The sequence below is a fragment of the Epinephelus fuscoguttatus genome, linkage group LG13, assembly GCF_011397635.1.
Source record: "Epinephelus fuscoguttatus linkage group LG13, E.fuscoguttatus.final_Chr_v1".
Lineage (NCBI taxonomy): Eukaryota > Metazoa > Chordata > Actinopteri > Perciformes > Serranidae > Epinephelus > Epinephelus fuscoguttatus.
The window spans coordinates 6,612,480-6,639,883 of record NC_064764.1 but is presented as its reverse complement, the minus strand read 5'-3'; the positions used below and the strand labels follow the sequence as shown (position 1 = coordinate 6,639,883).

At 40.3% G+C, this 27,404-nt stretch overlaps 1 protein-coding gene across 7 annotated transcripts in view; it reads right to left on the bottom strand.

Annotated features, from left to right (window-relative positions):
- The window catches only part of mlphb (melanophilin b), a 68,948-nt gene that overhangs the window by 22,726 nt on the left and 18,818 nt on the right, over nt 1–27,404 (bottom strand). For 4 of the 7 annotated variants that reach the window (XM_049594256.1, XM_049594258.1, XM_049594257.1 and 1 more), the window contains exons 3-10: nt 22,656–22,877; nt 18,360–18,499; nt 15,068–15,109; nt 11,832–11,887; nt 9,612–9,704; nt 8,359–8,500; nt 6,135–6,373; nt 1,853–1,936 (exon numbers count right to left, since the gene is read on the bottom strand). In XM_049594256.1, coding sequence (XP_049450213.1) covers nt 1,853–1,936; nt 6,135–6,373; nt 8,359–8,500; nt 9,612–9,704; nt 11,832–11,887; nt 15,068–15,109; nt 18,360–18,499; nt 22,656–22,877 — 1,018 coding nt within the window. The remainder of the gene's footprint in view (nt 1–1,852; nt 1,937–6,134; nt 6,374–8,358; nt 8,501–9,611; nt 9,705–11,831; nt 11,888–15,067; nt 15,110–18,359; nt 18,500–22,655; nt 22,878–27,404) is intronic. The other 3 variants (XM_049594260.1, XM_049594262.1, XM_049594263.1) reach the window with 3 other exon arrangements.

The following is a 27,404-nucleotide window of genomic DNA, read 5'->3' as shown; positions in this document are numbered from 1 at the left end:
CGGCCGAAATGAGTTTCCTCTGCAGGGTGGCTGGGCTCAGCCTTAGGGATAGGGTGAGGAGCTCAGACATTCGGGAGGGACTCGGAGTAGAGCCGCTGCTCCTCCACATCGAGAGGAGCCAGTTGAGGTGGTTCGGGCATCTGGTAAGGATGCCTTCCGGACGCCTTCCTTGGGAGGTGTTTCGGGCATGTTCAACCGGGAGGAGACCTCGGGGCCGCCCCAGGACACGCTGGAGGGACAACATCACCCGGCTGGCCTGGGAACGCCTCGGGGTTCCTGCAGAAGAGCTGATGGAAGTGGCTGGGGAGAGGACTGTCTGGGCTTCCTTGCTGAGGCTGCTGCCCCCGCGACCCGGACCCGGATAAGCGGAGGACGACGAGACGAGACGAGACGAGACGAGACGAGAGTTTAATTAAACTCACTATTTTTTGTTCACTCCTCTGTCAGTATGTTAGTTTCTACTTTTTGTCATATATAATGAGACCAGCTGAAAATAAAGGGCTTATCACAGTCCCTGTTGCTGTGGTTATGTACACATAAACATGTTCTTGCTAAACAAACCATCTTAGTGCTTCTCCTAATGTATTTCCAAAAACTTCCTTCTGCAACAGCTGGGCTGAGGTTGGACGATGGTGATGATTATCATTATTTGGCAATTGTGGTTTGATATTTCAAACTATCCCATTCCCAGGGTGTCAGATATGGCAGTTGTCGTTGATGGTCGTTGGTGTCTGATTTCAGCGCACAAGGCACTCTTTCGTGTCTATATGAGATGCACCGGGCTTCCAGCTAACTCCAGTGCAAACCCATTCACAGCACACATGCAGTATAAAGAGCAAGAAAGTCCAAGTAGGGTGGGAGGGAGGAGAGGTGGATTGGTCAAACAAATACAGGACATTCAGACACCGTTGGTTTTGTCCCCTGTTACATGACTTTTAAGTTATGTAGTTGCCATCATATGTTATGTATATCATTTGACGTAGTGGTTAACTTATTGAAGTTACATAACAAACGTATTTATTTTAATCCAAACCCAACCGGGCCTCACTCTGAAGTCAGCGAAAACCGGTGCTTGGTAAGTGACTTCCGGTGTCAGACACCTACCAAAAAAGCTGTCCTTTCACATCGGCATAAATGGAAATGCAGCAGGTAACAGTGAAAGTTAAGGGGGCGGAAGGCAGGTGGGAGGGGTGGTGAATGGGTCCAACAACCACTGACTCTCAAACGGGGGCTGGTAATCACTTGCCATAAGATTGTAAATCCAAGCCCTGTTGTTTTTTCTTGCACCCAACCACGTGCTTTTGTTGCCTAAACCCATCCACATGCATGCGCTGGCAAAACATAACCATGTGTGTTTGTTGCTAAGGGAAAAAAAAACAAACGTTAATCTGTGATGTTTTACCAACGTAGTGTGTTTATTTTGAAAGAGACTGTATGCAAACTGTACATGTCCTGTGAAAACAGAAGTGTATTTAGAAAACAGACAATGCATGTAACAGGCTGAAGTTGACACTGTGTTCCAGATCATCAACAACCAAAGCATGTCATATGTTGACGTAAAAAAGTCCATGACCAAACACTGATATGTGACAAAGTCAGAGTGAGCATGTGTTGCCCAAACCATGATCTTTTTTTCTAAACCTAACCAAGTATTTTGGTTGTCCAAACCTTTTGGTGATGAAACCTACATGTCCTGTGAACACGGAAGTTTATTTTGAAAAGACACTATGCATATAACAAGCAGAAATTGACGTGCTGTCCCTGAGCATCCAAAACTGACACTAGAGAGATAGTGGAGATACTGGATAGTAGAGTTGGGAGTGAGAATGTGTAGGATATTTAATGGATTTACCTCATTGTACGTTGAGGTGACCTTCTGCTCTAAGTGGTTCAAGAGGGTCTCAATGGCTGACATGCGTCTGTTCAGGTCAGTGATCTGGAGAAAGACAGGGAGAGTCAGGGAGGCTACAGTCAGATGATGAAGACAAGACATAATAAAGAAAGAAATGCTGGAAAATCACAGGATTTCAGAAGATTAGAAAATTGATTGTATTAAGGAAAATAAATTGGAGAACTCGGGAAAAGTTTCCACGCTTGTACTAAGAGCTTCTTCAAAACAAGATGTACAGTACAGTTTATAGTTGACATGATGCTGTTCAAATCACGCTCTAAGTAACAGCATCTCATATGATATCAATTTCACTCGGACTGAACACGTCAAACAACATCATCAATGTCTGAACTCTGAGCCAAGTCAACTCATCCCCAAATCAGATTTCACAATAATTGAGATCCACTCTTAAATGACTTGGATGAAGCCAGAACAGTCCACATGCAGAAAAAAAAAAAAAAAGATCCACTAGACACGATCCTGTATACTATAAAGTGAAATCAAAGAAATGTTCCCTTGGATAATGGATCGTAATGCAATAATACCATTTTCCCTCTGCTCTCAAAAAACAAAACAAAAAAACAACACACGCACAAGCACGGTTTTAAAAGAAAATCTTTGTCCGAATGAAAAGGGAAAAACACAGTTTAATAACTGTCAAGAGCACATCAACAGGTGGTGACAGAACCCTAACAATAAAGCCATGTTAGCCAGTCACACAAAGAAAAAGATCAATCAGAGGCCTAAAAAACTAGTGAAAGGCTACTTACGGCAGTTACCTTTATAGTGATTCTGATGCCCTGCTCCTAAATATAGTGGAAGAGTGGCTGTACATTTATGTGTAAACAAGTAAAAAGTCCTGTTAGTAAGAACCGGTGCTATTTTGGTAATGTCCACCATTGCACAAAATGTAATGTTGCTCACAAAGGAGATAATGGTGGGGTGCTGTGGCTATGCTGCCTGCTCTCTCCGGTTTTATGCCAGGCTCAGCTCCTTTCAAAGACTCCTTGTGAAGCACTCCTCCGGGGTTTTTTCGGACCTAATTGTATTGCGAAGTTTTGCACAGCAGCGATCGGATCTTTACTCTCAAACCACAAAAAAAAAAATGTGATGGCACAACAATCTCCTTTAGTACATTATTCTATGCTTTCTTTTAATTTTCACATTGACTAGTCATCCTGCTTAATTTGTCTTCTGATTAAATCGGAACCGTTCAAACAAGTTGTAGGAAGCCTCTGCAAGTAATTGGTTTCTGGCAGACACTCTGTGCTGCAATAAAATGGTTCATCAGCAGTGCCGTGCACTGTAGAGCCGATGCGCTGCTGGTTCTGCCGGCCTGAATAGAATATAATGTCTACTGTTGTGTACAGCATTTATTGACTGAGCTGAGTAGTGATGCGCGGGTCGACCCCTAACCCGCGGGACCCGCAAATGGACCTGCGGGTCGGGCAGCAGTGATCGCCTGTTAAATAGGTCTGTAAATGATGTTTTGACATTATAATCTATTAATCTATAATCTATTACTGTCATGGCATCCGAAGGTACTGATGCGTTGAGCAGGTGACAGTCCGTGGCCGTTTTCAAAACACACTTGTGTCATGCACTCCAAAAGAAACTTGCTGAAACTTTAAACAATAATTTATTGTACAAAACGGGGGAAACAAACGTTGACAAAAATGGTTTCATAATTCATATTAAATTCAAAAGATAACGAAAAAACAGCTACATGTTAGAGGGAATAGTGATAAAGTGGTAAAACTCGAAACATTGATCCACAGCCTCAGACGGATGCGCTCAAGCGTGCCGTGCACACAAGCTCCGTTGGTAGGCTATACTATATTTTCATTTTTAACAATGCAATTCAAAAGTTTTTATTTTTATTGATAACCTACATTTACCAACAACAAAAGACTACATTTAGCACCAAAAAATATGTTAAAAAAAAGTAAATAAAAAAATGAATATCGAATACCAAATTTTCATAATGAATACCTACCCATAGAAATGAATATTCGAATATCCGAATATTTGGGTACAGCCCTAGTAGGTATATGTGCAAACAATGCACGACAGCCTGAACCTAACCATAATGATTCATTTGGCAGTCAGTGTAGACATCTGCACTGATTAATAATTGAAATATATGTAGTCCATATTCCATCAGCTAAAAGGTTTTCTGTGTTGACACGCCATCGCACATCAGTCCAAACTCCCTTCAACAAACCAGTCAGTGAGCCCTCGTGCCTTGTGTGGAAGCATCCACATTTTGTTATGTTCTCTGCTCATTTATTCGGGTTGTTCCTTTAATTTGTCATTTGTCTGTATATTAAACACGTAAACAAGCTGTAACACTACTCTACACCGGTTCTGCCCCACATGTGCCTTGTGTCTGCAACAGAATCTGTACTTTCTGACTCATCCTGATGTCTTGTTCCACAAACATTATCAAATTGGATACGTCATTTGACTTTCAGCCTCGCTTGGCGGCTTGAATTTTTTCCAAATCAGAATCAAACGGACAGGAAGCGAAAGCCGTGTGTAGGATGAGTAACTGGTGTCTGACAATCAAGCCTGTTTTTGATGTCTGACAGGCACATGTCTGGGCTGTATGTTTCCTGTTTGTGTCTCCCAGTGTGCTGCCCAGCTGTGAAACAAATTTGCCATGACACCAGATATTGAAAGTGGAAATCAGCTAACGGCCAGGTGGGACTGAAACCGCCGATCCTTTTATTGTCATGGCTGCCTTCCATCACAGAGCTTTATCACCTCTGTTTTCATATTCCTTATTTTTAATAACTTCAAAGAACATAATTTGATTCAGTTAGTCCCAATCATATCTGAGTTATTAATGTTCCACAGCATGTCTGAATCAACTCAAAGACACATGCAACCATAACTGTAGGGCACATGAGGACACATATAGGCTCACTGACTGCTGACAGCAGAAAGAAAAGCAGCCTGCTCAAAGTCAGCCAAACTAATGGTAAACAAAGTCTGTTTTTTATCTGCTCTTCATGAACAGATCAGCAACAGTTGTTGTGATCCTTTCCAGGGACTGAGTTGTATGCTATCGCATAAATAGACACTGATGTCATGTATGTAACCCTCCTCTGATCTAGCAGCTGTCTGCCCTACATCACTCAACGTGTCAGTTTGATGAACTTGTGTGTGTGTGTGTGTGTGTGTGTGTGTGTGTGTGTGTGTGTGTTAGAGTTCCAACATGTGCTGCTCAAAAGACCTGGATAAACAATTCATTAGCTGCTGTCTTTCATATATATGACTCCAAACCACACTTAGTGATTGTACAGATGATATGCGTATTGTGCCAGGTTTTGCCTCTACAACCCAAACAGGGCAAGATTAGATTATAGTTTTGAGAGTTACGTTTATAGTTTCATCTTGCCATTTACTGCCCATTTTAATGATGCAAATTCCTTCCAACACAGCATGGGGCAGTGAGCTCAGAGCTATACCATGCAGTCAAATGTTGCCAGTTGAAATGTTCACATTGTCCTTAGCTCCCCTGAATATACTATTAGGTAAAGCTAAATAAATAAATGAACAAATACATAGATAAATAAAGATTAAAAAAATCTACTAGATAGCCTCACCCTTCATCGATTTCACACTTTTTAGTTTGATTCCAATGCTGGGGTAATATTGACTATTGTTAAGTTTGTCCCCCATCAACATGTCAAATAAAAAGGTTTTCTTGCATTTAATGCCTCTGGGTTTAAATGATTTTTGGGTTTCTGGGTTTAAATGATTTTTTTTCTGTTCCAAGGAAGGAAAATCTTGAACATTAAACTTTTATAATCCATCAATAATAGTCATATGGGTTTTATATACATCAGTAAAGTTAATTGATATCAGACAGAGTATCCTTGCTATGATGGGAACTGATTATATAAGGAGGTTGAATGTGAATTAAGTTTCTGATTCATGTGTTTGCATGTGTTATGAGGTGTGGAATAGGGTGCGGTGATCAAACCAAAAAATTGGTTTTGATTCCATACCAAGTAGTACCAGGGCCAGAATCACTGCTGTTGGTACTTTTTTATTGTTAAAAGCAATCAGTGTGGGGGAGAAAATGTGTCATGATTTATGAGCTGAATGCATCATTTATAGGCTACTTCAGAAAAACATAAAAAATGAATTTTTGAGTGTCCCAAAGCCATCTGCCAAAGAAATTTAATGTCATGAGGATTTCATATAAGATAATAATATGCATGATATTAAAAACCTGTGGCGAAGGTTTTGGTGAGTTCAGGCTCTCCTGGGAGGTGTGGCTGCAGTGGCCCAGATGAGACTGGTAGAGAGGGTAGTGCTGGCAGTGGTCATCTTCCTCTAGGTCATCGGGGCCGGGCAGATAGCTGCTGCTGCCCCGGGGGCCCCAAGCACTTCCACTGCCACATGAGGAGTAACTGAGTTGGGAGATGGAGTGAGATGGAGTAGGTTGGTTGTCTGGGTATGCAAGGTTATCTAGAAAAAAATAAAAAGGTAAATTAATACATAAAATGAGCAATACTGTTTCCACATTTATTTTAGGCAGGCAAAAAAATGAACATGTGATTTTTAGTATTTTTTTTTTCAGGTATTCAGTCAGTGCTCCACAGTATGTTAGGCTGAAAAAACCATACATTTCGAACAGTCACCATGACTATTATAACAGAAACATGACCAGCTGATCCTAATAGCACAGTTACATAAATAGCAGCAAGTGTTTGTTAGACTGCTGAAGAAGAAATTCTTTAATTTCCTCCAGCTCTGTACGTTCCTCAGGCTGGGTTATTTCATAAAACTGTTTTCTTGCTAAAACGTAGTGACAAGGTGATCACAAGCAGCTAATGTCATTCTACACAATGTAACACATATGGCACATGTGGATACTTCCCAAAACATCTAGACAGTGCCCCTTTTTGGGGGATAGAAAACCCACGATGCTATAAATAGCAGAAGCTAGTTAGTTAAAAGTTTTTTTGGATTATAATTTGAACGCATTTATTTCTGGTTAAACATATGTTTGTTACAAAGACATGCCCAATAACTGTTTTGCAACCTTGCCTGAGCCTGAACAGTCGTGTACTATGGGATGCCGTTTGTAAAGTGGCTCACGCTGAAAATAACATCAACATTTTGCCACATTTAGCTTCAAACAATGTTTAAAAAAGTGTTGTGAATTTTTTAATGTCACCTTTTACCACATTTACAGCAATATTTGTTAACTTAAAATGTTAAATCTAAATATTGAATCTAAATCTAAATATTAAATCTAAATCTAAATGTTAAATCTAAATGCTAAATCTAAATCTAAATATTAAATCTAAATCTAAATATAAATCTAAATATTAAATCTAAGTCTAAATGCTAAATCTAAATCTAAATGTTAAATCTAAATATTAAATCTAAATCTAAATGTTAAATGCTAAATCTAAATCTAAATGTTAAATGTTAAATCTAAATGTTCTGGGTGAAACTAAATATTAAGCTAATATGCAAATTCACACTGCCAGTCACCGAAGTACCAAAATAAAAGCTCGAGATGGTCAGACTGTGTTTATAAATCAATTTATTGGGGGAAATGAACACTTGAACATACATTAGCGTGATAATAACTACCTAAAATAACAAAAAACATGTTTGGAGAAATTTTATTTGATGTGTACTTTGAGTTGTTAGTGTCCCTTTCGGAGGGAATCGCCTTGTTGTTTACAAATACTGGGTAGAAAATCAGCAGAGTTTAGCTACATATATATAGGAATATCTCACATTTTTCATGTCACTATATCACTGTTTAGACTAATCTGGTGTTTGTAAAGTCTATAAACACAATGACTGAACAAACATTACTATTTCTGTGTGCACATTTTGACATTAACTAGCTAACCGTTAGCTGTTAGCATGGAAGAGAATACAGTCTTGGTCTCTACAGCTAATTTCCTCCGTCATGACAACTCACAGGGGGTGAATTTTTAAATAACTCATCCCGTTACATTTTATTAAGGCTTAAAGTTTTGCATAATTAAGGGTGGTCTGCCGATACTGTCTTCAGCATCTGAGTCAGATAAACCCCTCACTCATCCACAGTTCCAGCCTCTCGCCCAAATATGGTCTCTTCTGGCTGCAAAAAAAACCCAAAATGGCTACAGCTGAAATGTCCATCTCGAGTCCACAAACTGATGGGTGACGACAAGGCATCTACATCCATTATTTTTATAGACTGTGGTTTACGGAAGTAAGGCATTTTTGTTTTAGCTAGTTAGCCCTTTTAACTGTGTTTCTCCAAATAAGTTAACATTGTTACTAACACTACAGTGGGTTACTTTACACGGTACTTGCTGCTGTCACTAGGTCTTCATTTGTGTGCTGTAGCTATGTGTAAATTTGCTGTTTTTATACCCACATACTTTAGAGAAGTTTGTTGAAACCTTTTAGGTGACCCGAGATGTGTTTTGTCCTTTCCTTACCTTGCTGTGGAGCCATTCCCAGATGCAGACCTTTGCGTTGCTCCTCCAAAATCTGGTGGAAAACAGAGGCCATATCGGCCTCAGCAAGCATTGACTCCCTCTCACCTACATCCATGTCCATGATGTTATGGGAGACTGGGGCCTAAGAATGAGGATGGAGAGTGGTGAGTGCTATTGTGACAAACTGTTCATTGGTACAGAGGAGCTGATGATGCTCGTACTGATGCTGTTTTAGGGTTAAAAAGAAACTATGTGTCAGAAAAAGAAGGCTGGTGTTGTCACAAAGGTATGATTTAAAAAATGAGGGTAAAAAAGAAAGCCTCAGGAATGAGTCCTAAATCTCGGAAATGAGTTGGCATTTTTGTACTCCCAGTTCTCTCATCTCAAAGTCAATAGGTTTTCTGAAGGGGTTTTTGGCTAGATGTCTGCAGGTAACACAAGCTGAAGAGACTTTCATATTTTGTTCTATGACTTACATGTTAGTAAATACCACACTCTTGAATTGTGAAGGTTTTACATGTCTTAAAAAAGGCAGTTGCTAACATCATCATGCATACATAGCTTTACAGTCTTGCTGTGGCGGCAAACTAAATAACTTTTCTTGTATTGATCAATAATAGAAATAATGAAATCAAACAACGATCATGAAACACAGTGGGCTACAATGACATAATGAGTGGAGCTGCAAGTTGTGGCACAGCAGTAATGTTATGTTATGAGTTATGTTAAACTGTTCAGATTTTATAAATGTGACCAAAGCTATCTACATTTATAAAATTACAACTAAGCTGACTAGCCTCTTGATTTGGTGTTCTTCCTGGCAGTAGTTTGATGTGTTGATGTTTAATATGTTGGTTGTGGCCAATAATGCAACAACTCTACTTTTACAGTTCATCACATTTAATTTTTAAGAATTTATTTGCCATGTGATCCCTTAATGATACAGCCATTGTGACTTGGTTTCATGTGACTTGTGTCTCTTTATATTTGGTGAAATGCTGTCTGGTCAAAGCATGCGGTTAATGAGCCTTACGCAATGTGTTTGTTTCTGTGCATACTGGGATGAACACAATGAGTCCAGACACGAAAATGAATGAATAATGTAATATTGTCTTGCCAAACCAGACAATGTTTAGTGAAGAAGGAGAACAGAAATGAGCTAAAGAAAGAACAGACAATGGGCCCCTTGTATGAAGGCATGCAAATTACTTTGGTTTGGAGAAAAGCTGGTTCTGGTGTCATTCAGCCTCTACCTGGTTTGGCCGTCCTCTTGAATAGATGAAGTTGTCAAAGCCCGGTTCAAAATCAAAGGGATCGACAGTTAGCCGCCTTTTGGCCTTTTTCATCTTTGGAAAGCAGAAAGGGAAACACCATCACCAATAGAGAGGAGAGAGTAGGGAGGTAAGAAAGATGATTCAAATAAACAAGTGTAGACCCAAGGAGAAAAGAGGAAAGGAGAGGATAAGAAGGATTCCCAAATTCTCACCATTGCAAAACACTTCTCACATTGAGATTATCAAAAATTAAGCACGATGGAAATGATTTACTAATTATTTCTTTGGGAGAACACACAAACAGAGTTTGTTCCTCTCAAAATATATATCTAGCAGTCTTTAAAGAACCCAGAAGGATGAATAACAACAGTTACTGAGGGTATTGCTAGAATCTTCAGAAACACAACAAGAAATTGTCAGTTGCACAAAAAAACAAACCAAAAACAAACAAAAAAATCATCTGGCAGCCAGAAATGACATACAATATGTTTTTGCTCCTTTTGTCAAACTCAAGCAAAATATAAAAGTGGTATTTGTATGAAAATATAAAATTGGAAAGTTAACTAAATAAATGCCAATCTAACTAACAATACTATTTTTAATAATACTACATTGTACAAACTGAGCATGTACATATGCCATTTTTGCTTGGATTAGGAAAAAGTCTTGGGAACTGAGTTAAGAATCTTTTTTAATGTGCAGCAGATGGAATAATTTTTCCTCCAGGTGGTTAAAAGAGTCTCTCAGAACAGTGGCAAGTGTTGTTAAACAGTCTTGGTTGCTAGGTTTATATTTTTTTGGAGAGGGAGACATGTATATTTAGCACTTTTACTTAAATGTGACATTAGAAGAAAAACAAACTGGGGCTAGCAGAACGTGCTATATGCTATTGGGCTATGTGGCCAAGAAAGACAGGGTCTCAGGTTGAAGCCCTGTGTTGTTAACAGAGGAGCCACTCTATCCAAGAGTCCTTGAATAGGACACTGAATCCCTACAGGCTCCACAATCCACCATGTGGTTACACTGTAACACCTCTAAGTGGATGAAAATATCAGAAAAGTTTCTGGTCAGGGATCAGTGAGGTGTTTCAAAAGGCAATACTATAGTTGGAGCAGTAGAGGGCACTCTGTCTAAGTGAAAATCAAACAAGGGTTGCAGGAAGCACCACATGGCCTTCTTGTAGTCAGTCTTTTTGCAACATCCATCAAAAGTCTAATCATATAAGTTATAAACAAAACCTTAATCGGGAGCCACACTGGAAACAAAGGCAAAGCATCCGGAGACCCAGCACAGCCCAAGAGTCCTGTCAACATTTTTTCTACTCAGCAGGCGCTGCAGTGATTGAAAATAAACAAAGCTTAGCTCCCTCATTACACAGAGACTGTGGTATAAACAATAGTAGTCTTGGTTTTTATGACGAATTCCAGTGGACTCAGTGCGCCATTTTTACAATCTCAGGACTTGAACCAGAGGCTCTTTCAACTCTGCTCTGCCTCTTTTATGTGTGTGATTATGTATGACAGCTTGGTATTTACCCACAGTGCACCACCGTCATTGCTGGTTGGACTGTGCCTAACCTTAGTCATCACAAGCTGTCAAGGCATTCCAGTTGTGAGGGGTGGCCTAGATCACATAGATAACCTGTGTAGAAAACACCTCTGCTTTTTAACACAGGAAGGAGCCGTCAGCATGACAAAAATCAGAGCTGAGCACCGTAGAGCCTTGCAAACTCTGAGTTCTTTCAAAAAACATGTGCATGCAAAATGCTCATTTGGACTTGAATGTTTTGCAGATGAGATTTGGTTCCCCTCACTGGAATATCTTTTAATTAAGAAAACTGAAACATGTTAGGTGTGGGCAACAAATCAATACAACTGAAATGAATCAGGTAGTATTTGTGGGTTCTTATGTGTTGAGGTCTCAACATTAATAAAGCGAGAAAAAACCTGAACTGCTCATGTTCTGCTGTCTGGGAACAGATAGGTATCTGCTTCTTGTTTTATGATGCATATCACAGGAATGCCTTCTGCTGGCCACAGACTCACTAAAACTTAAGTACCTACAAAATAGCTACAAGCTGCCTATTCATTTAATGTTCTCAACAAGCAAACAAAGATTAGGCCGTTAATAGGAAAGCACAGGGAAAAGAACCACATGTACTTGTTCTTTAACCATAATAGAACAAGCTAGTTTCCATACCCCCTTGTAGTATTGTGAATCCGTTGTGTCCATACTGTTCTCCTCATACCCATCTGCTGATAAAGAAGACAGACATGTTAGTGTTAACCTGAAGCTTTTAACAGTAACTGAATGAAATCATACTGTGCAAAAATAGTGTATGATTTCTGGAAAGTAATGCAGTACACAAATAAAATAATCTGGCATTTCTCTGTATGCCTGCATTTGTGAGCAAACCTAAAGTCACACAAGGCTGACTGAGTAGATAATTACACCTCTTACAAAACAGCTACATAACAGTTAACCTAATAACCTTTGTCTTTACAGCAAGATGCAAACTGCAGGTCATGCAGCAAATCAAATGCTCTTTTTTCCATCAGGCAGATGTGTGTTTTCAGCCCCTCTTTATGAAAGTGTTTATGAGTGAGCTGCAATTCTACGTAACAGTTCCCTGTTGGATAGTGAGAGGGAGAGGAAGGAGACGCTGGGAACAACAAAAGCTCCAGAGATGTGTTCAAGAATGAGCTTCCCAGATCAGCCAATAAAGAGATAAACTTGAAAGCCTGAGCAGAACAACAGCATTACAGATTAGGTTCATGCACATTACAATAAACAGCTGCAAATAGTTACTGCACTAATACTCATTTCCAACATGAATCAATTTGATAGACTTTTGCTACATCACTCTGAAATAATCTGCAGGATTTTTTTTTTTTTTTGCAGATGGACACAAAAAAACCTTCAAGCACCATTACTGTTATAATTACTACTACTACCTCTAATGATAATGATGAAGTAATAGAAATACTTGCCACTAACCATATTTGTTTTAAACCTTGCTGACTCTCCCTGACTAACACTTCCCTGGCTCTGCTTTTCTACTCTTGATATGCCAATGTGAATAAAAGCCAGGCGAGCCCTGACTGTGCCAGCCTAACCAGAACCATTTGGTCCATTCCCAAACCACTGTGCCCACTGTATATGACATTCAAAACTGCAAGGTTTATATGGATCACTTTAATAGTCTAATGGGAATGTTCAATACTAAGACTAAATTTCAAATTACCCGGATTTGCACTATCATTGTGTTTATTCATTACCATCCTAAATATTGTGACTAAACTGTTAGTAAACTAGGCAGCATACTAGTAATTAAACATTCATGTGATTCCAGAATGGATCCTAAGAAGACCACACACATGGCTGAGTAAAGCCTCGAAAGGGCCTTGGGGGAAAATTTATTGGACTCTAACTGACCACTTTTTGTGGTCATATTGTGAAACATGGTTGCGCATAGGAATGTGAAGGGCCCCTTACTATGACAACAAAACAGGTAACACGAAGGACCCACCTTAAAGTCCCCAAACAAATTTGCAATTAATCAAGTTACAACAAACCAAGTAGCATTTGATTTATAAAGGGCAACATTGTCTGGATGGCAATCCAGCCTTGACCACACAGACTGACTGAAAGTGACTCTGAAATGTCTGACAATCAGTGCACACAATGTGACCAGCACACAGCTGTAATTAACAGGATTTGCCACATAGTGCAGACCCCCAGGAAGTGTGCTGTGGAATTACAACTCCTGGGTCTGTCACGTGATGCCATTGGGCCCAGAAAGACTTTTTCCCATAGACTTACATTGTGAAAGAGACAACTGTCTACCAGTAGATACATTTGTTTGAGTGTTAAATCCCCTTGAAATGACTCAGTCCACTATCAGGATTAAATCTATATGGTCTGATAACATTTGGAAATTCTAGAAGAGCTGTGAAATTAAATAATTTCATCCCCATTTAAATTAGTGTAGTGCTAAACTAGAAGAAGCTGGGTTGGCCAGCAGAAGTCTCTGGTGCACTTGCTCTGTGGACCCAGTGTGGAAACTGTGCAGATCATCCGAGTAATTTTGTACACATACATAGAGCTTTTTCTGGCTTCATGCGCCACTGAGCAACTTTCATAGCAACAACAAAATGGCTCCAGCTTCAATACACAAAATATATTAAATATAATGTGCTGAACGTGATGTTATCAACGGCTATTCCTTTTTTTTTTCCCCCTACTTGTCTGCATTGGTCTTCATAGCTTAGCGTCACAAAAGGGTGTAAGCTTCTTGTGAAGATTGATGCACTGTTAATCTTGCAGTCAAGTATTTTATACCCATAATGCGTGGTTGTGACCGTCACCCACCCTCCCTGGAGACTAGCCTAACAGCCTTTATTGGAAAAACTTCCTAATATGAGTCAGAGAGGGCCGTGATACACCAAAGTGTGTCAAGGGGGAAGTAAGGAAACAAGCAAGGGGGAGGGGGGAGGTGCTTAAGTCCTGAGTTGTATAGTGACAGTGCATGCGGAGAAGAAGGAGGAAAAACAAACAAACAAATAAACAAACAAACAAAAAAAACAGGGGAGAAACAGGCAGTGTAGCTGATGTATTGTGGCCTTGAGGTGGTTGTGCTCCATGCAGATTATCAAAAATAAACATATACATGTCTACTATACTGTACTGAAAAACAAAAACAAAAGAGAAGTCTATACTGAACACCAAAAATGTGAGAGTCTTGGTGGAGGGGGAAAGCCCGTTTGTAGAGAAGAGCTGCCAGTGCGGTGTGGTAGGTTTGAGACGCAAGTGGGCCCCTTTGGAGTGATCCCATCGGTTCTTTGCGATGCGGAGCTGAAGTATCAAACATGCATGCATGTATTTGAACCCTCCCAATGTCTTTATGAAAACCATCACCAGGATCCAGGGCCAGCCCTGCGGGGGAAGGGGGGCGGTATGGCACCCCAAGACTGCAGGGGCGCCCAGACCCCAAGACCAGGGAGCCGCAGAGGCCGCAGGACACTACGCAGGCCCAGGCAACAGCGGCTATTCCTAACAATGGCTAAGTTAGCTAGAACTGTCTTGGTTTTCCAACTTCTTGTACTGGCATGTGTTTAACTTGAGTGCGTCATGCCCAGCTTCAACTTCTGACTTCTGAGGTAAATGGAACACAGCAAATGCATCAGCATATCAGCATGATGATGTTAGCATTTAGTTCAAAGCACTGCTAGGCTAAAGTACAGCCCCACAGAGCCACTAGCATGACATAGACACAGCCTTGTTTTTAGGCTACTTGAGGTAATATTTGGTAGAAAGCAACAAACTATTGAATAAAAGAAGAAAAAAAAAGTATTTTCAAATCAACAGAGATATCTGTCAACAATACCTGACCTTTGCTTATGATTTGGATTAGTCATTTAGTTTAGTCTACTTACCATGGACCTCCGGTATGCTCTGTGTATCGTATTCATGAGGCTCTGGAAAACAGAAAAGATGAAACAAGACACATCTTATTTCATTGTGTTTAATTACAATTTGAATAGAAAATTGATGAAGTTAGTTTTGCAATTTTGCCATTCAGTAACTGTAATAAATAGTTCAGCAAATTCAGGATAATTCAGGTAGTCCTTACTTTCCACATAAATTATAATCAGAAGCAGAAGCAGCAGTAGCACTGTTAAACTGAAGAGTCGAGGTCAGCCAACTAATTAAATTAAACTCCTTTTAATGCAGCGAATGTGAACAAAGGCTCTGTTGTTAGCATCAGTGTTACAGCTCCCCACGTGCACAAAAGAAACTGCAGAGAAAATAGGATGACACCCTCCGAGCTTTGGGGGCCCAACGGACCACAGCAGAATACATACAGTAAAAACACAGCAAAAGAATGCATGTGTGTCGGAGTGTACAGTCATGCATGTTGACTTTAATCCACGTGGTCACATGAATGTCCACATGTGATGAGTTGCAGAGCATTTTAAACGTAATGCATCTGTTAACATGCATATTTATGGCTGTATTTCATAAATAAAGCTTGCATCTGTGCACCCTCTGTGAGCTGGATTCCACATAAATACATGACAAACAAAAGTTTTGTTCGCCCTCCCTCTTTCCGTCTCTTTCCCTGTCCTCCTCTCTGCTTCTGGTCGGTGGAGCTCTGCAGGACTGAATCCTTCAATTCCAGGCACAGAATGGGAGACATGTGACTGGATGATCACAAGGCCCGTCGGGCTAAGCCAGCAAACTAACTCGTTCTGTATCCTGTCCCAAAATTCTCGAGGGTGACTCAGCGTAAGCAGTACCAGGAGTCCCGGCTGTCCCTCATAACTCATTGATCTCCTGATGCTATGATCTCACTTGGAGACCTGCTGTGTATAATAATGGTTAAAGCTGATATACAGTGTGCTTCAAGGGCACTTGTTTTATATGCTATGGATTTGGCCAGAGGATATTGGCAATGCTGCGTGAAGGACTTCAAAAAGAGAGCAAAAAGTGCTGGAAAAGTTTTGATGAGGCCTCAATACCGTCACCGCATTAGACTTTAAACACCAGCAGCAAACATAAACAGGGCTTTTCACCACATGAGTGTCTCTGGTAATAATGTCTAAAGAGGTACAGCAGTCATTGTAAATGTCTGACAAGGCTAAGCTTCCAAGCGCACTGGTCAGTTAAGGACAAAAACCTGACATTGGCGGACCTGGCCTGAGCCATAACCAGGCATGAGACAGCACTCGGCACAGCTGTGAGGAGCCAGAGCCGGAAAAACAGGAAAGATGGAAGAGATTAAATCCCTGTGACAGATTTGGCAGACTGTTGATGACGGCTTGCTATCTGAAAAAGAGAAAGGAAATTTAATTCTTGTGACTCAGAGTCAGAAAAATGAAGGGTCTCATAGACGTGTGGGCGACACACAAGAAATACAGCGATGGCTCTTAGGAAGATGTTGGTTCTTGTTATAGATTCTCCAAGTGTATGGAGAGCTACTGGAGGGGTGAACACCATTCTTTAAAATTATATCCCCTAATTTGGTGTTTTTATGATAGTGGCGAGTACTGTCTGATATGCTGTATGTGGTCAACCTTATGACTGAGATTTGGTAACTGCAAAGGCATTCATTTCAATAATGTTCATGCTACTTGCAACATGAAGAACTTGTTGTTCATTTAGGTAAAATGAGCTTCTCTTAGAAAAAATAGTACATCACCAAGTCCAATTCTTAAACTTAAACTTGACAACTGACACAACCCACACATGTGACACACTTGTCATGGTGAGGTTTTACCAATTATCAGATGTGGGAGTGTGATTCAGTGGGCTAATACACATTCTCCATGCACTTACAGTGCAGTGTGCAGCTGTTGTGTCTCCTTGAAGCCTTTCATTTTTTGGGGATTTTTAATGGTAAGCTCAAGCTGACCTTTAGCAATGCCCTGTGACTCAACTTTTGACCTGCACCACCTCCAGAGGACTTGTAAAAAAAAACTGAGTGGAACAGATGGAAATTTTTTTATGACTGGCTCTTCAAAGTCACCTTGACCCAACAACTGACATTCTAACTCATTTGTAACCTTTCATTTGCACTGCTTCACATTCATACAGATACTCCAACCTGGCAGCTGCCCAAAATAACCACAGTTTCTGAATGTAAACCACTGAGCAGCTCCCGTCAGCTGGGGTTAATCTCTTTGCTGAAAGGCCACAGTGACAGTATTTGTTAAGTAAAGGGGTGTTAACCTAGCCTGGCATTGCCAGACCCAATTCGCAAAACGCGAATGGGTCTGGACACGGACTGTGCATTTCCTCTATTCCCGAGGGGTGGTGTCAGCAGTTGTCACTCAAAGTGCCCCTTCACGCTATTGGAATAACGAAAAACCAATGAGACTAAACGAAACACGTGACGTAGGCTAGCACAACGCCACTGTAAACGGACCAGCAAGCAAGTGCAGCGTGCAGTGGAGATGAGCTGTGATGATGTGTGGGAAAGAGTGTTGCCGTCTTTGCGGATTTCCTCCTCACTGTGGACTCCGAGTTGCATGGCTGTGATTCCCAGCTTGGTCGCTTCCCTGATCTGCTCCTCCATGAGAGCAACTAGCGAAGAAACAACAATAGCCACTGGGTTTTCACTGAGTCCCATCTTTTTCCCGATCAACGGAGCCACTTGATAAATTAAACTTTTACCAAACCCCGTAGGAAGGACAGCAAACACATCCTTTTTTTCAATAAAAGCTTTCAGTGCAGCCGTTTGCTCTGCTTTTAAAGAAAATATACATTCCAGTTTGTTCAACACATTTACCATCGCAGTTTCAAAATCAGTAGCCATGTTGGTTGTTTACGAAATGCATTCACTCCGCTCCTTGTCCCTCCTATTCTGATGACGTGATTTCAAATAGCCCGCTCCAAAGTAATAAAAGGTTGCGATTGGCCCGGTGAGCCAAAGTTGATGCCAGAATTCGCGTTTATGATTCCATGGCCAGACTGATCTGTGGAGCGAAATAGAATATGAGCTCGCGAGATCAGCATGGTTTCACCAGGCTAGCCATTCACTTACCAATTTTCACAAGTGGATCAAGAAATAAAACATTCCACATACAAGTATTTAAATCACTTTATAAAGCAGGCATTATGTAAGGAAACTCCTGAAACCTTTCAAAAGTCAATTTTGTAACAAATCCTCACATTATTTTCTGTACAGAAAACCACTCACAAAGGCATTTTGATAATAAAACTCACCTTCAAGGTCATTCTGGGAGCAACTGGGTTCTCCACTCAACCTCTTGAAAAGAGATCTCATCACCTTGGCACTGCCGAAGCGCTTAAAGCGGGCACGGACATTTTCATGGTACCACTCCAAAGTACCAATCTTGAGGATCCTGTTAAAGGAAATTGAAAAGGCAAAATTGGTACTAATGATTTCATACACAGATCATCAGTGTATTACCAGTAATTATGTGGTAATAAAACATTCCTACAACAGACACTGAATAGGCCTTTTGTCATACAAAGCAAGAGCAAGACATTGTTGACTGCTATGGTAAGTTCAGGTTGAAGCATGAGATGCATAGCATGATATTTTCCAGACACAGGCTGAGTTCAGTGAAAGGGCTTTTCAGTGCTGAGCCACATCTGAGCAAACAACGGTATAATGGTTACATATGGAGCTGGAACGAGCTGGCTGTATTAAATTCTATTTTAAATACATGTAACTCATGTACTGCACATTAACAAATATTCAGACCTCAGTTGAGCTGCCAAGTCAGATCAAAGTGTTTGCCCACTAGCTGCTGAAAAGCTAACAAATGTATTGATTAAGTGCTGTCATACTCACAAACACATCACCGAGTTTATTCTGGAACTATGTTACAGTGGGACTTTAAAGCATAGCTCAAGCATCTTTTGACTTAGCTTGTACTTTGCTTTCATTTTCTTTCAAAACTATTATCAAATTTCCATCAATAACTTTGCGTCAGACCCACAGTGTGCAATGACACGGATTAACTACCAAACACCATGGTTTCATAGTTTCTTTAGTTTTCACAGATTACTTTACAAGAGAGGTTTGTTATAAAAATACAAGGCCAAGCTGTATAGCTGTGCAGCTCTCCAATAGAGTATTCATAAGCCAGTAAATCCTTCAATCTCACTGGTGACTGGTGTATAATTTTCAGTTTACTCATAGCGTGAAAACATTAGTTTTCATTCTTTTATCATGATTAAAGGCAGGTCAACAGAGATAACCAGTAAAGTTCTAAAGCAAAAGCCAAGGCCATCACAACTGTGTAGAACCACAAAGGCACAGATTAAAACACTGAATTTATGCATGTTTCTTCATGGAAGTAATAATAATAATAATAATAATAAACTTTATTTATCTAGCACCTTTCAAGAGCATAAAAGTCACAAAGTGCTTTACAGAGGCAATAAAGCAAGAAATATACATTTAGACATAAAACACAGTAAAGGGAGAAAATAGACATAACATATAAAAGAAAAAAATAAAAAGAAAATCAAACAAAGGCAAGTCTAAACAAATGGGTCTTTAGCTGCTTTTTGAAGGTGTCCACAGATCTTAAATTCAGTGGGAGAGAGTTCCAAAGTTTAGGTGCCACAACCTCAAAAGCACAGTCTCCTTTGGTTTTCAGCCTAGAACGAGGAACTACCAGCAGGTGACATAAGGCTGCAGATCTCTAATGTAGGCTGGTGCCTGACCATGCAGAGCTCTATATGTGACCACAAGAACTTTAAATTGGATCCTAAATTTGATGGGGAGCCAGTGGAGAGCAATTAAAATTGGAGTCACATGAGACCTTTTGGGGGACCTGGTCAACAGTCTGGCAGCAGCGTTTTGGACTAGTTGTAGGCGATCCAGAGACGATTTGCTGAGGCAGGTAAAAAGAGAGTTGCAATAATCCAGACATGACGAAACAAACGCATGGATCAACATTTCCATCTCTGCTTGAGACACAATGGGCCTGAGTTTGGCTAATGTTCCTCAGCTGGAAAAAGCAAGAGCGGATCAATAACTTCACATGTTGGTCCAGAGTCAGAGCCTGGTTCACAGTGACACCAAGAATTTTGACAGATGATTTAACCATTGAGGTATGAAAACCTAGACCATCCTTGATCTTAGGGACAAGAAATAAGGATTTCTGTTTTATCAGAGTTAAGCTGCAAAAAGTTATTGGCCATCCAGTTTTTTATAGCTGTCACACAGTCATTTAGAGCTGACAGAATAGCATAAAGCTGAATATCATCTGCGTAGCAGTGATAAGAGATACCTTTAAACTGTTTTATTATTTGCCCAAGGAGAAGCATGTACAAGGCAAATAGAACTGGACCAAGGATCACAATCTTTTCCACAAAGAAAGACAGAAAATTGTTACATTCCTTATCAGAGAAAATTGGTACAGCAGGTGATGCAGGGGTAACAATATTACCCATCTCAAATAACACTTTTATTAAAAGACGCTAGAAGAACCCTTTCAAATAAAGATAGTGGACATGCAGTTGAGTGGATTTCCATAGGCGCTCGACCCTTCGACAGTCTCTCTTCAGAGAGCGAATATTGTCATTTATCCAAGGAGAGGGCTTGATCGGGGGCCCGCCTAGTTTTAATAGGGGCCACTTCATCCAGTACAGTAAGGCAGTGATCATTAAAGGAATGTACCAAGGTGTCAACGTCACTGTCCACATCAGAGTCGAAGTAGAAGGCAGCAGAGAACTTTCCAGCAGAACGGTGGTTAAGGATGTGAGAGCTTATAATATGTTGGCAGGGTAAGGAATCCAGATGAAAAGACAAATCTAATAAAATACAATTGTGATCAGTAATAAAAAGATCCTCAAGGGATAAAGAATCAATATTCAAACCTAAAGTAAAAACAAGATCCAGAGTGTGCCCTCTATCGTGTGTAGGGCCTAATACATGCTGAGTAAGGTTAAAAGACTCTGTGATGTTAATAAAACTAGAGGCAAAACTGTCTGAAACATTATCAACATGTACATTAAAATCACCAGCAATGATAAATCTGGATAGCTTAAGAACAGAGGCCAAGAAGTCAGTAAGTTCAATCAAAAATGAGCCTTTTGGGCCAGGAGGATGGTAAATTAAAATACAGTAAAATGGATTTTTACGTCCAATTTTAATCATTTGAAGCTCAAAGGAAGAGAAAGACCCAGTGCTCACTGAGCGACATACAAAGCGGCACCTGAGCACCAGAGCTCAATGAGGGGGCCAAGTTCCATATTCCTCTGCCAGGTTTCCGTCAGGAAAAGAAAGTCCAAGTTTTTAGACAAGACAAAGTCGTTTAGCATAAACGATTTGTTCACTATGGGGCGCGCATTAAGTAGCGCTATTTGGGGAGATGACGACTCCTTGCAGTTGGTAGGAGAAACCCGAGGCAGGGAGCGCAGATGAGGCGGACTCCCTCCACCGCGCCGATGTATTCCACACACCGGAGGGGCCGAGATCAGCTCCCCGGCCCAGTCAGGAAACACAGGTCGGAGAACGGAGAGTCTGACAGTCGCAGCCATCGATAAAGGGAGATCATCCCACAGAGTAACAGGAAACACCAAGCCATGGCTCATCAGAAGAGAACGGTGCCGTTTTCCAGCGACACCTCACCTCCAGAGCCATCTTAGCTTCACCTGGACTCCGGCCCTTCTCCCTCTCCTTCTTGAAGCTGCAAACCACTGCGGGGAACGCCGGCAGCCACTGACACGAACGGAGGCGCCGCAGATTGCGGGTGACTACTCCAAGGAGTGGAAACACCATGATCCACCATGGATACCTTGATGAACAGGAGAGTCTGGCGATCATACACCCAAGCTGCAAATCCATCGTTGGCAGTAGAACGAACAGAGCAATACAAAGAACAGGTAGGAGCCCATGGGAATGCCGGGCAGCAGCAGAGCTAAACACAGGCGCCATCATACCCGGAAACGGAAGTGATGTGTTTAGGTCACAACCATGCAAGATGCTGAAGTGCCTTATTCACTTTAATGTGACCTCTGCAAGAGCAAGGGGGGGTTTGTTACGTTTGTCCAGGCTAGATGTTATAAATGAGCACAACCATCTCTTTTGACATGTTAGGTTTAAATAAAAATCCAACACCACCACCCAAAACTTAAGAAAAAAGAAAGAAAGGGAAAGGGATTCATGATAATATCGTCATGCCATTGTTACCGGCCGATATAAAATGAACATCATCTGCTGGTGGGCCATCATGATAAAAGTATGCATGTATAATATGATGTTAATTCCACTACAGAAGAGACTGGATGATCACTAAAATTAGGTGGGGAAAAATATATCGATATCGGTATTGGATATCGGTTGTTATATGTCTCCATATCGGATATTGGCAAAAAATCCAATTTTGTGCATCCCGACAATTGTATCTTTCACACAGGGCTTGGCACTTTCTGAATGGGTCTCAGATTTTTTGGTCAGATTTCTCATCTTTTAACCATGGTGCTGGCTTCACTTGGAATCACTACAAGTTTCATTTTTTAAAATTTGTCATTTGTTACCTGGTCATGCGACAGGGATCGCACACCCAGCCCTGCTCCTTCTTGTTGTAAAGACTGCAGGACTTGCATATGTACAGCTGGCAGTCCAGACACTGACGCTTGCTGTTGACCAGGAACTTGAAGGGCTGGAGACATCGAATACAGTGTGACTCAGTCAGGCTGGTCTGGTTGCCCAGCAGCTCTCTCTTGGTGTCTTCTTTTTCAATCTTGGTCTTTAGCTCCCTGCAAAGACAAAACAAAGTTGTTCACTACATACAGTATGGTGAGAGAAGTGTGGATAAGAATGAGGATCCCAATTTATTGAGTCACAGGGTAATGTACTGTAGTTAATATGCAGAACTCAGAAAGCAAGAGAAAACATTTTACTGAAGAGCAGAGGAGGGACCAAGTCATTGTTTTGCAAGTCACAATTAAGTCTCAAGTCTTTGCACTCAAGTCTCACACTTTGAAGATAGTCACAAGTATTTTCAAGTCAAAAGACTCAAATCCAAGTGAAGTTATGAGTCAAAGTTAAAGTCCAAGTTGAGTTGCAAGTCTTTTTTTTATTTTGTCAAGTCTGAAGTCATCAAATTTGTGACTCGAGTCCAAGTCATGATACTTTAGCCCATACCTTTGCCTAACGCCTGGGCCACACTGCCTGTGCATGTGCGTCATGGAACCGCTTGTTTTTGTTTTTGGCACCAGTGTTAACAGGTTAGAGCAGTCACCATGCGGATGTGAGCAGGGCTACTCAGGTGTGGGCTCACCTGCTTCTGCATGACACGCACAGTTTCAGAAAAAATAGATAGTGCAAATGTTTTTTTTTTATAATCATATTGACATTATACAAACTTTCATCACAGTGTCAATGTCTTTATCTGTCACAGACATGAAAAGTTGAAGTTTTTCTTTTTGACTTAACGTTTCCTGTGCCCATTTCAAAATAAAAGCCCTATGACAACATTTCTGTCAACAGAATCATTTTCTTTGTTAACACAAGGCTTTTTTTGGTGAAATATTTGCAGAACCATATTGACCATGACAATGAAGTGTCTTACAGAGCTCCATAAATGAGTGGCATACTAGTTATAAATTGTGGAAATACAGTAGTTATAGCAGCAGATAGCTCTGCAGCAGCTGAAAAGTGTCCTTTATTGACTTTCAAATAGGACCTGTTGCACTTACATGGCTTCATTGTGCCAATGTTACCCTCTGGTATGTGCAGGTTAAACAAACACTGATAATTGTTTGCAAATCAACTTTGACCAAGGTCTGTATTTGACATTGAAGCAGTGTTGATTACTGCAGGTCTACTGCTAACTATATCTTGTATATAGTACAGTAAATGTGGCTGTGACTCTGAAACAGAGAAACACTTACAGTTTTGCTCAATGTGACTGCAGGAATAAGTTCTCAATAATCTTTTTAATTGTATATTTTGGGACAGGAAATTGTTTTGCAAAACTGTTTTGGGAGTTGAGACTGGCTTGAAACATGGTTTGGACACTGTTTATGATTAAACTCAGCCAGATTTGGTACCATCCTGCTTGCACAAAGACCAAAACAAAAACTTCTGCTCACTTTATTTGGCAACCAGCACAATGACTAAAAAGGCCATACAGAAACACTGAGCAGATGGATAAATCAATGTTTGCCAAGAAATAGTTCTGCCACATATCTCCTCATAAAAACCACAAATGGTCATTTTTACATTTCCGTGGATGTACGGGTACATAAAATAAGGCAGTTTCTGGTGGATGTTTTTTTTTTCCAGTTTTGGTCAGAGCCAGGCCAGCTGTTTCCATCTGACTCCAGTATTTATGCTAAGCTAGAAACAAAGCCAATAAACACATTTCCACAAAATATTAAACTAATATCTGTTCAGCTGAGTAAAAAAAACCTTATACCTTTTCATTATACAAAGATTTTATGAGTCAGAAAGCTGGCTGACAATTATGAGCAAAGAGAAGGTCTTCAGCACATGGATGGCTTCTTTTTGGCAACTTTGTGTCAACATTGTGTCAGCCTTGTTACATGGGAAATGCAGTAAAGGCAGAGAAAAGCTGCAGTGCTTCTCCAGGAAACATTTAGTCCTACTGCTACAAATAAAAAAAAATCAAGACAGATTAGATCTTAACTGTCTTAAATAAGCAAACTGTTTCACTAAACAATTTCATGAAAGACATGTTTACAGATCTTTTGAGTGACATTAGCGTTGGAATGTGTTTATTTTTATATTCTACTGAATTTACTTCTCTACAATATGTATCTACCTGTGCATAAGTGTGGCCTCTATATGCATTTACACATGCCTAAGTCTGTCATTTGGGCCCAGTCTCATTTCTTATTTGTACCTCTACCCCTTGTTTTCAAGTGCCCCTTTGCTCTTTGGATAGAGTTACAAGGGGGAGTAGTCTTCCCCTGTGAAATGGGGTAACCCTTCAAGACCCTGATACATCATCTGTATCGTCATTGTCATTGATGGCATTGACGTAAACAGATGTGACTATGGCAATAACAGAATTATCACAATAATCTGATAGAAACAGAAAAGCAAGGGCGCTTGTAATAAACTCATAACTTAAGCTTCACGCTGTCAATCAAACAAATCATCTGATAAAACCGAATACTGCTTCATTACCAGGCCACTAACGATACTCTGTCAGTTAACGTCAGCAACCTGTGCTTCTACCCTGCCAGTCTGCGTCAATCTTAGAGGAGCAGTAACAAATGCAGCAACTTTACTGCTGGACTTAAGTTAAATTTCAGGCATCATATGCCATCTCAGGGGGGATGTGACTGGGGAATGTGGGGGAAAAGTGGGAATGTGATAAACAAATCAGCAAAAACAATCTAAAGATAGTTAACTACTTTTATAGCTACCGAGACATCAGCAATCAACAGTATCTTTGTTTTGTTTGTTATTAGACCGTATGTAAAGATGAACAACATGACAGCCCCAAAAGTGAAGCCAAAACAACATTCACGGCTGCGCAAAGGAAGTGGAGATGCATTGTCCATCTTTATATACAGTCTTTGGTTGTTATAAAAAAAACAACCATCAAATGTCGGAACAGCATCAAATTACGATAACATGGTTATCATCATATAATTATTAAGAACATTCATTTGTCAGTTTCTTTTGTTGCTTATTCAGCCATCTTACTGATGATTTCTCATGAAACTTGGTTTGGAGTGTGCCTCTGAACAATGACAGTTAGGAGGGCCATGTAGCTCTATCACTTTGCCCTACCACTAGACCTGAGTGGCATCACTTCATGAATACTAGTTCTGTTAAGTCTGATACAAGGAAAAACAAAACCAAACAGCTCTCCCTGGCTCTGTTGGTGGAAAAAAAGAGCAGTAAAAGGGTTTGGTTGTTTGGTGGTAGACAAGCTTTTGCTCGAGTTCTCACTAATGATGGGCTGTAATGAGTTTCTTAGCAACATACTTTGCAATCTTGTTTTTACTTATTTCAGGAACATGTTCATTTTGAGTAATTATATTACAGTTAGAAAAGAAATCTATCCCAGCCTTTAATTTGTTTTCCTCTCTATAAATCAACACTTTGTTCTTGTAGCCACACTTGGAGTTAGCTGAGGAGAAATGCAGAAAAGTCGCTCTCTTGCTTAGATTGTTCTCACTTCATTCATTTTAGTAATGTCTTTTGGGAATGACTAAAATTGAGGTCAATGATTATGTTTTTAAAATACTCTGTCTTCAGCTAATAACTATATCTGTGCATTTCAATGAGTGCTGTAATAACTTAAGACAAATGCTACTCAAGAACTTCAAGAAGCAAAACAAAATCCTATTTAACACAATCCATATTTCCTCTGCTCTGTGTGACTTGGCAACTCATTACACGTGTGTTATTATGAATGATTGCTTTGAGACAGACTATTCTCTTCACCAAAGTTTGGAGTAAACTTGTGCTGATTGTTGGAAAAGTAACAGCCTCACTCAGTGCTGTAAGATGCTGACGGTAGCGGAGGGGAAAAATTCAGATAACAAATCCCAAATGTCGCACAGCGTGGGTGGAGTCTGGCAAAACACCCACCGAGGATGAGAAGATGCTTATTGTTTATTGAAGCTTTTTTTAGGCCATGCTTTTTAAATTATAGCCCAGATCATCGGGGATGAATTGGATACTCCGTAAGAATCCCATAACCTTTTGCAGATACAGCTGCTGCTGGCCATTAGCGACGTGATTTAAACGTAATATCTGTTAAATCAGCCCTCGTCTGAAACATCAAATCCCACAGATCTGGTATACAAGATTGTCTTCTGTGGCTCAAGATGTGTGCTGTAGGCAACTTCCAAGCTTTCCAAGCAGCGATACATGGCTGGCATGGTCAAATATCAAAGAAAAGTGAGAGTGGTGCCCTCTGCAGGGTTATCTAGGGTTTTTCAAGGTTTGCGGCAGAGTGACTGAAGGCTCTAGTGAGTGTTAATAATTTTTGTCAAACTAAGATTTTGGTTCTTTGATTTTGCTGACAATTGTGTTGATGAGCTGGTTGTGGCTTTGCACTCAATGTAAGAACAAATAAAATGTAATACAATGAAACATTAAAGCAGTATTAACTGATTTTTGGCCACTTGGGCACAACAAAACAAGCTGTAAATGCCATATTTCCATAGGGTATTGTAACCTTATAAAGTTCAGCCAACATTTAAGCAAAAAGTTGCCTATTTACATATCCACAAGACATATTATATTTATACCTATGTGCCACATATTTGCCTGTTAGCATTCATTTCGAACAGTGT